The sequence below is a fragment of the Gastrolobium bilobum genome, unplaced genomic scaffold (assembly GCF_033153095.1).
Source record: "Gastrolobium bilobum isolate Gb01-03AN ecotype WA unplaced genomic scaffold, APGP_CSIRO_Gbil_v1 utg24468, whole genome shotgun sequence".
Classification (NCBI taxonomy): domain Eukaryota; kingdom Viridiplantae; phylum Streptophyta; class Magnoliopsida; order Fabales; family Fabaceae; genus Gastrolobium; species Gastrolobium bilobum.
Window position 1 is genome coordinate 71,783 of NW_026898146.1, and position 11,016 is coordinate 82,798.

At 33.1% G+C, this 11,016-nt stretch overlaps 2 protein-coding genes across 2 annotated transcripts; one reads left to right on the forward strand and one right to left on the reverse strand.

The window, feature by feature from the left end:
- Positions 1-313: 313 nt before the first annotated feature.
- Positions 314-6,714, reverse strand: LOC133313213 (protein TRIGALACTOSYLDIACYLGLYCEROL 4, chloroplastic). The gene is made up of 5 exons (XM_061514547.1): positions 6,409-6,714; positions 4,318-4,567; positions 2,558-2,927; positions 1,293-1,603; positions 314-660 (listed from the first exon to the last, which is right to left on the reverse strand). The coding sequence occupies exons 1-5, from the start codon at positions 6,675-6,677 to the stop codon at positions 463-465; spliced, it is 1,398 nt and encodes a 465-aa protein (XP_061370531.1). The 5' UTR covers positions 6,678-6,714; the 3' UTR covers positions 314-462.
- Positions 6,715-9,215: 2,501 nt separating this feature from the next.
- On the forward strand, positions 9,216-9,785 carry LOC133313198 (putative invertase inhibitor). Its single transcript, XM_061514533.1, has one exon. The coding sequence runs from the start codon at positions 9,216-9,218 to the stop codon at positions 9,783-9,785; it is 570 nt and encodes a 189-aa protein (XP_061370517.1).
- Positions 9,786-11,016: the final 1,231 nt, after the last annotated feature.

Below are 11,016 nucleotides of genomic sequence, written 5' to 3' on the forward strand. Positions count from 1 at the left end.
TTACGAAGAAAAAAAAAAGTCAAAAGCTGTTGGGAGAAGCTTATGACTTCTCCTTCGTGTGCGATACTGTTTCTAATACTTATCCGAGGTGATCAGTATTACCTTCTGCTAATTCACTTTAGTCCATGGTGTCTCTAGAAGTGCTATTTTGATTCTCTTTTAAAGTTGTATCTCTGTTGAACCATGACAACAACGTAGTTCGCTTTGCTATTGTTGGTTGGTCCACCCAACTAAACATCTCTCTTTATTAATACCAAAGAAAGAAAATCAAAAAAGGGTAGCACAAAGAATCAACTAACTAAACTTCTAGGCATTATAAAATCATTGATGTTGAGTTTCAGTATATCATCTGGTGCATGCAACACATAACAAGAGCCAATGATAAACAAAAACAGCTTTTAAAGCAAGCATGTTGGGCTTCTTGTATTAAAATGTCTATACTTGAGAGTTACAAAAAAAGGTCTAAAACTCAAACAGGCGCAACTCAACCATTCCTTCTTTCCTTTTTGGAGAATACCAAGCAACTACCTTTCCAGATTGCAGAGACCTAAAGGAGTAACTCAAGCTGCAAATGAAATCCTCCATAGACACACCATGTTTCCTAGTAAAAGATTCAAGCAAAATTCGGGAATCTGCGCGAAAGACAACTGGCCCTCCAACCTACAAGTAGACAATAAAAGCTGAAGCTGTTAGATGAATCTACATTAATGATTTTTATATCATATTTTTCTAACACATCTCCTCACATGGAAGCCGATTGGGCTTGAAGGGTAAATAATATATAGGCCCACTTACTTGTGCTAAGAAACTCCACAATATTAATTATTTATTAATAGAATGGGGGACAGTGATAATCGAACTCGTAACTATTTGGTTACAACTTACAAAAGCTCTAATACCATGTAAAGAATAATTCTTAACCCCAAAACTTAAATTGTTAGGTGAGACTACATTAATGATTTTTATATCATACTCTGATACAACTAAAGGCTTGTATGAGCATAAAAGGGGCAACTGCCCACCCTAGTCCCTCCCTCGCTCCATCATTGCACAAGGTACATGCAATTCTAGTTCCTACTGTGAAAGTCATGAACAACATTATAACTTCATGTGTCTAGCTTCAAGTTTTGTTCATTGGATAAGCTACATATAGGATTCTACAGAAGGGAACTATTCTAAGACTATAACTACTCAATTAAATGCTTTGCAGTTAAAACTTGTTCTTGATTAAAGACACCCAAACTAAACACACAAAGAGCTACTTGCTCCTATCAAGGAAAAAGAAAATGAACCTGCTGTTGAAAAATCAAATTAAGCCGGGGTGAGGCTGATGCCTGTTCAGTAACATCAGCAGTAGAACTTTTGAAACCATTCATAATCTTCTTTGCCAGTGCTGAAGCTGAAGATATGTCTAGACGAGCATCTACCCTGGTTAAGTCCCCAAAATCCTTTGTGAATTTTCCATGCTGAAAAGTATAGCAAACTGAACCAAACAAATCAGCATTAAGTCGAGATCTCTTGCTTCTTGTTGACCCCTCTAGATTTTCTGAATCAATGCCAGAAAAGTTCCTCCCATTCCAAATCCAGGAAGCACAGGTGCTACCTATATTGTATTATGAACCAATAACAAAACTAAAATAAGTATAATATAATTGTCACAAACTTGTTAACCCATCTATCAGCCATCAATTCGCCAATGACGGAAAAAAGTAAGGAAATCAAGGGAAATTTATCCAGTCAAAGGAATTCCTTGAATTCAGTCATATTGATTCCATATATGAAAACAGCCTATTTGAACAGGAATTTGTAACTTATGCAAAAGAGGAATACAAGAGCAGTTATATGCACCCACTATTAGCATATTTGGTTTTTTCTTAATTTTTGGGGAAAGATCACATTAAAAAAAAAAAAAAAACTTATCAATAAGAGAAGGTTGATAATAATCAACACAATAAATGTGTTAGAATAGCTAGAAAATGTTTCATATTATCTTGAGTGCACTTATAATAATTTAGAGTATCTTGATGATCTTTTAGAAGTGGTTGTCATTCACTATATTTCCTAATTCATTTCCTATTTGATTAGGATTAGGAGTCTAGTACTAGTATAAATAGGAGTTAGTGTTCTGCATTTCATATCACATCACAACACACTAAAATCACTCTCTATTAAACCCCAACTAATGCGGGTAGGGATGAGGGAAATATTTGTATGTAACCTTACTCTTACATATTTGCTAAAAGACTATTTTCCAAATTCGAACACATTTCCTTTCAGTCACAAGGGAGCATCTTTACCACTGCTCCAAGCTTACACTCTCCCTAAATTATAATACACTAATCAATATAATTTTATTAATGAGTATTCCTTTCCACTCTTTTCCATTTTCTCTACCTAAGCCCTATAATTTCAACAAAATGAAAATAAAAATGAAAAAAATTAAAGAAACATGTAAACCACACCACAAGAATGAAAAAGAGTGATTGACAATTACATGAACAATGAACATACTGATTCTCATCTTAAGTAATGATAAACATCAATCTACAGAAATTACCCAAAATTCCAGATACCGCAGCATGAGGTCCCTTAAGACGCACATCATATGGAAGCACCTTGTCTATCTGTCGTTCGTCATCCTCCTCAGCCTCCATATCTCTCCAGAAGTACTTGATCTTTTCATAAGTAAAGGCAGCCTTTGCACATAACCCTGGCAGTAGAGGCAGTGGCGGGTTGCCATCAGTTGCATTCATTGCCTGGGGATTACCACCATTTTTATGTATCCCAAAGTGGTATCGCAATCCAGAATCAGACACAAGTGATGACAAATCAACAGACAGAGACTCAGGGACATCCCAATATTTTCCTTTGTGGTCAACAAACAATTGAGGCCATGCTGCCTCCAATGTAAGATCATGATCAGGAAGCTGCATAGAAACATTGCCTTCTGAGATCTTTCATTATAGGCTCAAGCACCATAGTACAATTAAAATTAAAAAAGAAGAAGATATAATAGAGAATAAAAGACCAAAAAGAGAGCATGACATGCAATTACAGAGCAACATCGAGATGAAGAATTTGCATGTGCAAATTAACAATTTAAAAATGAATAAAAAGATAAAGAAACTAATAAAGAACACTTTAGAAGAAATATTATTTTGATCGTTTAACTAAATGAAGAAAGCTCATTAGAATTTAGAGGAATGAAGGAGTACAAACAAAAAAACAAGACAAGGAAATCCTCCCTACCAGATCCCAGATTAACACAAAACAGAAAAAATAAAAATAAAAAAAAAATACTCATGAATACAATTAAGCTTTTTAATCACTTACTGTATCTGTCAGTGAGATTACCTTAAAGAAACCATGAGACAAGCACCAGATAGATGCCATCCACACCAACTAAAGGACAAAATTCCTACCAACTTCGCGCAAATAAATGAGTAAAAAAATTCCCTATTATAAGGACACACCCAAAATTTACCAAAATTTTCAGAAGGCCTACTCTACATGGTACTAGTAGATACACCCACAATAGTCAAAAGTTCAACCACTCTGCTATCTGAATTGGATGGCAATAAAATAGAACCAAGCAATAAAATTTCAAGTTTGACTTCTTCCCAAGCATATGTAGGGATGAGCATGGGTCGAACCGAACTGAAATTTTTGAAAAACCGAACCGAATTGGTTTAAACGGTTCGGTTCGAAAATGGTTCGGTTCGGTTCGGTTCAAAACTGATTCGATTCGGTTGGAAACGGTTCGGTTCGGAACCGGTTCGGGTCGACCCTATTTTGAAAAGAAAAAAAATTAAAATTTAAAAAATAAAGTTATAAAAATCAATTTGGTTCGGTTTGAAAATGGTTCAGTTCTTAAACTGGTTCTAAAAACCGGCTCAGTTCATGAACTGGTTTTTAAAAACCGGTTATTTTAAGTGCAGCTCAGTTTGGTTCATGGTTCGGTTTAGTTTTTTGGTTATTTTGCACACCCCTAAGCATATGTTCGCCTTTTTTTTTCACCCAAACCCCTTAGGAGATGGGATAGTTAAAATTGAAATATCAAATTTTCAGTAACTTACTAAAATTTGACATTCAAATAACAAATTTTAACTTTTACAATTACCACACACATTGCATGTTCCAATCTCCAGTATTTACAGTAGCAAGGTATTTTTCTATATCAGAAAAGGAGGAAAAACAATCCATAAATTAAATAAAAACAAGTCATACTCAACCTTTTGAGAATATAAAGAAAGCCTAACATGTTTAAATGTTCATGCAAGACAATGAAAAATAATGACAAGCAGTTAGATTCCGTGCCTTGTGAAAAGCCATCATTTTGTAGCGGCGTTTTTCTTTCTCACCATGACTCTCTACAGAAAACAGCATGGATGTTGAGGTAGGAAAAGTAAACTGCGAGGTTAACCCAAACGAAAAAAGTGACTTGTCAATGAAATGCTTTGCAACATCCTTGACTGTGGAGAGATCAAATTCATCAGCATTAGAAATCTCATTTTTTATATTAGTAATCAGCTTCCTGGGACGAAATTGTCCAGTCATTGCAAGCCACCTATATTGACCATAAATATATAAAAGCAGTATGAGTAAATTGAAGAGTTGAGATTGATAATGATGTAACAATATGCAATCAGTTCAAACAGTGTAAACTAACAATACACTGCTAGTTTTGACTCTCATTTGTGTCTCTAAGCATATTTCTAACAATGAAGAATTATGGCAAAGGAGTTTATGTTCATTGTGTCTCATGACACCCACTACTCTTTGAAGAATAAGGGTGGGCATGAAATCAGAGATTCAAAATTTGTCATGTCCATCAAATTTCTCATTTTGGAGTGTAAACAATATATGTCAAATGTAGGTTTGAGAATTCTCTGGAATATTAGATGGGACTAAAAATAGGAAAAAGTTTGTAGTAGATAAGTTGATGGACCTGTTCAGTTAACTACAAAATGGAAAAGATGGGACTCAAACAGAGATATTGAGATTATATAAACCTGTTAAAAATTAAAATAAATCAAAATCATTCATTAGTAGACTGTTAACATCACTATGGAAATCTTTTCATATTGAATATAACCTAGAGAAATAGAAAACATGAAATTCTCCACACATTCCACAATGTAATACAGGGGAAAATTAAAAAAGAAAGAAAAAGAAAAGTAGAAATGTTGAATAACAGAGAGGACAGCATAAGTAAAGAAATAAATAATAAAAAAATTGTTAAAGTTTAGAGATAAAGATATTTATAAATAGAATGCATAAACAGAACCAATATATGAAATAGATAGTTATGTATAACATAAACACAAACTTATGCTTAAGTATAACAAACATAACCAATAGAACTGAAAGAATGAGTAAAACTTAGATGCTCAACAAGATTTTAACAACTCACTGAATACATAAACTACATAACTGTTTTATATTATTCATATTTATCAGAAAATAATAACAAAAGGATAAACAAAACAAATAATAATAAGCACAAGAGAACCCAAAGAAAGAATCCAACTGAACGTTTACACTCACAGTCATTAAAATATATAATCCAAGTAGGTGCAATGAAATATCCTTTTCTTTTCTATTATGTATATGGTTTCTCCATGCTACATTACACCCCTTGAAAATGACAACAGCACTCAACATCTCTTCAAGAATTGGGGATTGGATGATAGATACAGAGATACACTATCAACTTGTCATTTTCAAGATATATACACACAACATTTTCATTTTCCCTCTTCTTTTGAGTAACAAAAGGGTGGGTTTGGGTTCTTATTCATTTAGTCCCACTCAAAAACAAAAACCCCTTCAACAAAATCAACCCTTATTTTAAAAAAGAAGCAGAAACAAATAGCTTTCTCCAGTGTTTCAAAATAACTGAAAAATTTTAAGCATAGACCCTTGAAAAGGCAAAATGACCCTTTCAGACATAAATGCTTGAAACCCCTTTTGCCCCCACATTCAACCAAACACACATTTACTCCCAAAAGTTAGAATTGGCTAACAAATTAGATGGCCTAGCTTCTTAAAATTTAGTCCCATTCAAAACAAAAAAGAAAAAAGGAAAAAAAAAAAAAAAAAGCCATTATGAGTGGTCTAGTGGTGAGGGGTTTGGGTAGGTCTATTAGGTTAAGTGTTTAATTCTTATTTGTATGAAAAAAAATATAAAATATAAAATGATTATTTCATTCATCAGTGTCAAAGTACCTGAAATTTTAAGGATAGACCCAAGAAACAAAGGACCATTGAGAAACAAAAATGACCCATTAAGATTAAAATGCTTGAGAACCCATTTTCCACCAGGTTCGTTAAACCAAAACACACACATATGGTCACAATCACAAAAAAATTAAAAAAAAACAAAAAAAAGGTTAGTGGAAACATTACCAAGGAGGGGAGAAAATTTTGAAGAGTGACTGAAGAGAGAAGGAACCCAAATCCTTAGGAGAAGTGGGAGAGAGAGAAGGGATAATCCTATGAGACAAGGCATTTGAGAAGAAATTGAATTGCTGAGGCCGAAGGAGTCTGCTTGCAACAGAAGCGTCAAGAGGAAAAGGGTCTCCAGGAACAGCTTTGGCCCAACCATCTAAGGTCTGAGGTGAAGCAATGTTCAAGTCCCAAAACGCTGAATCAATGGCTGTTCTAAGATTCGCCATTGATGTGGTGTGTCTCTCTCTCTGTGCTTCTGGTTCTTTTGTTTTGGTAACAATGTGACAAGTGAGTACAACAACAACAACGCAACGGGTTTTGAGGTAAAGGGTTTTGTCTTGGGGTTTAACTTTTCTGCTGTTTATCCACTTCAAAAATTATAGAAAAAACATTAAATTGTAATATGTTTTAAGGAAAATTATACTCTTATGCTACATAAGATTGTTATCTCATTTTATACTCACATAAAAAGACATGTTTCTCTTTTCTTTTCTTTTTCTTTTTTTAAAAATTGGTGGACCTCATTTAATTTATCTCACAACATGAGATAGCTTCTCTTATACAACATGAGAGAAGTAAAACCCATGTTTTAAAGGGGTATATATTACATGAGACAAACGAAATAAAAATATCTAATATAAGTTTTTTTACTTCTCTTTCTTCTTCTTTTTAGTGAATTTTATCCACACATGAGAAATATAATCCTCATTTTGTCTAAGGGGACGTTTGGTTGAGGATAAATTTTTATGAATACTAGGGAAATGTAATTGATAGGAAAATAGTTGGAATATGAGTTTGGTAGGAAAATGTAAAAAAAGTTGTTTGGTTAGATAAAATTTTGATAGGAAAATTAGGTAACTTTTATAAAGTCTATGTTTGGATGTAAGTAAAATATAGATGGGGAAATTTTTTGATATTACCAAAATAACCTTTTATTAAGTGAATGGTGGAAAGGGACAACAATACCAGTTGCACAATAATTAGTGGCTAACATCGAAGTATTCTGAGGTACAATAACATCGAAAGTATCTTGGTGTTCCCCCAATATCATTTGCACTCATTCTTCTGGATCCGAAATTTGTCCTTTCGCGCGCTTAAAGTGGGGGTACCCAAGTCTTTTGGACAATCACCAAATAAAGCAGATTGGTAGGTTTCCAGGAATACCATATATCACGTGGGAAACGGAAAGCTATCTATTGGATGAGATTGATGTCGAAATACATTTACCCTACTATCAGATTTAGGTAGGCATCTTTAGAAAACACTCCCTCCCAAACATGGTTATTTTGGAGTTAAGAAAAAAATGATATTTTAATAAAATACATGATACAAAAGAAAAGTAAAATTATTAAAAAAAAACCTTCTAAATACCGAAATAATATCATTTTGAGCTTGTTAGAGATAATTTTATCTTTTATTGCAAGGAAAATAATTTCCCTTTTTTTTTAAATGGATCATGTAATATGTAATTTTGCTGGATCATATAAAGGGTTCATAATCGTTGATTTTTTCTCCACTTTGTATGCCAATATTTTCTTTTTATTCCTTATCATCGTTGATTTGTTTATTAAAAGTTAAAAACTCTTCAAATAATATGGTCACGTGAAATTATATAAGAGAAAAATCATTATTATTGGGGAAAACATTTTTATTTTTATCGAAGAATTGTTTTTTTCCGGCCACACTTCTATAAAAATGAGTGTGTAGATCTCACTAATCTTTTCAGGTCATTGAATCAAAATAATAATAATAATGAGTTTAATATTTTTGTTTTTATTGTAAAAAAATTTTCTCTGCTACACTTATATAAGAGTAAATAAGTCTCATTAATATTTTCTCTCTCTTCTCTTAATAATGGGACATACTCACTTATGACATAATTTTTTTTTACATTAAAAGCAGAAATTTGTTTTCCATAAAATTAATCCCAAATGGAATAATATGACAATTGTTCAAGTTTTGTCCCGAAATTCGATTGCCGCTGTTGTGGCCATTAAATTGTAATTTTTCCTTTTTACTTTCATGATTTTAGCCAGTAACACTTATCACTAAAATATAGACTCAGTGGACCTATTAAAATGATCAAATCGTGAATTACTTGTTTAATTACAGATTAACTATAAATTTAACTGAATGTACTAATCAAACCGTTAACAGAAGCGTTGTTGGTTGAATTTCCGATTTGATTGTTAAAATAGTGCAAGATCAATCCAACACCAATTGGACTGGATCTAACCACACAGTTAAAGATGGAGGATGTTTATGAAGAGAGAGAAAGATTAATGAGCTGTTGCCATGATGCTTAGGCGAGATGGTTAGGCATGACTAGTGCTTCTCTGGGTAGTATGAGAGCCATTGGGAGGAGAATAGAATAAAGTGTGATTTACCCTTAAATCATTGTTATAAATCGTTTAAAAGGCAAGATAACTGCATAAACCTTGCGTAACTATTTGCATATCTCTCCCTGACTCCCTCTATAGAATCCTATCAATTTCTCCATGCAAATAAAAATCCCAATCAATTCTTTTAGTTTTTGGGCATTATTCATCCACCTTTAATGATGCTGAATTAGCTTAGCTTCTAATTCCTTCTTGTTTAGATGACAACTTACATATATTCTCATATAAGCATTCCTTCTCTGCCCCATAAATTAAGAAAGAACAATCTTTCCAACAACTACACATTTATTTCCCTCACCTATAAATTATATGTTACAATGTTACCTAAATAAAATATAGGTAAGTCTAATACTCTAAACAAAGAAAATGCACCATCCCTCTTTCCTTTTGCTCTCTCTCACAATCCTCTTTTGTTTTTTTCATTCTATTGTTTCTACTAACCATCTCATCCAACAAACTTGCAAGAATTGCTCAGAAACTGATCCCAACATAAACTACAAATTTTGCATTACATCTCTTCAATCAGACCATAGGAGCCAATGTGCCAAAAACCTCAATGAACTAGGCCTTATCTCTATCAAGCTAATTAGGCACAACGTGACAAACACTAGCGCTCACATCAAAGAGCTTTTGAAGAAGAACAACTTAGACCCCTTTATCAAAGCATGCTTAGATGATTGCCTTGAAGTTTATTCTGATTCCATCTTAACTCTTAGAGAAGCAATTAGAGATTACAAAGCTAAGCGTTATGCTGATTCTAATGTCAAACTAAGCTCAGTCATTGATGCCTCTACAACATGTGAAGATGGATTCGAGCAAAAGAATGGTGTCATTTCGCCATTAACAAAGAGAAACAAGGATACCTTTCAGCTTTCTGCTATATCACTTTCTATTATTAACATGCTTAACATTTATAAATTAAAGGGTACATTCTGATTATTGTGTAATGCATTTTGAAATGGTTTGGCCTTTTGGGTTATTAATCATTTTATGTTGTAATTTATTCATACTTTTTTTCCCTATGTGCTTGTGTTGAGCTTTCAGATTGTAATATGTTACTCTTGTGTTTGCTTCTGAAAGATGAACTGATGTGTATAAAGAATAATGATTTGAGTTTGTGGTTAACAATGGTTTGGCGGTAACTTCAAGCAAGAGTGATCTCATATTGTCTCGGCTGGAAATATAGGATACTTCAATTGAACTCCAAGACTTCATATATTTTCTTTGAAAACATAAAATAAAGTAATTTATAGATATTAAAATTCTGAACTTAGTGTGAGTTACCATTCCGACTCATCAATGATAATATATGACGAGCCTTTAATAAAATATCCAATTAGTTAGGAACTAGCTATATATAGATGTTTAGGATTAGGTTCCTTTATGCTGAATATTATTAGAAATATTCTAGTGTAAGTAGTAATAAAGTCTCTCGTTAGTTAAACATAAACCAAGTGAGGACCATATAAGTGCAAAAGACCCATAGACCTATAGCCTTAAGGTTTTGGGTTGAGATACGGTATTGGCCCACTTATTGTGATTTGTCGCTTAGACCCATTGGTGAAGGAATTTTTTGCAAAGACTTTTTCCTCTAGGTGTTCTTCTCTTACATTTACTGTAATACATTCTTTGGATATTTCTTTCTGCTCCAGATCTAAAAGAAAAAAAAATGAAATATAGATTGACAAAGATTGAGAGGAGTTTCGATCGTTTGGAAGAAAGAATGGATGGAGTTGAAGGCGCTTTTCGTCAACTTTAGGAAACTATTTGAACAATAATAGACCGTATTGATCAGTGTTTTGCTAGATCAGACACAAGGCTAGGTTTTAGAAATAGGTTGCAGACGAAGAAGATGACTCTGTTTTTTGGTTTCAGAAACAAAGTCGAACATATTGTTTTAAACAGATGTAGAAAGAAGCATCAACCAAAGAAGAAGAATAAATCAAAAAAAGAAAAAGAAGAAGAAAAAGAAGAATAAGAAAAGGAAGTAAAAAAGAAGAAGAAATCGAAGAAGAAATAAAAGAAGAAAAAGAAGGAAGCAGAGCGAAAGACGATGGAGAAGGAAGGGGAGGAAGCATAAACGAAGGAACACTTCGAAACTCAGATAAAAAAGCAGAAGAAATTAGGGAAGAAGAAGAAGAAGAAGTGCAAGAGGATGAAGATCACG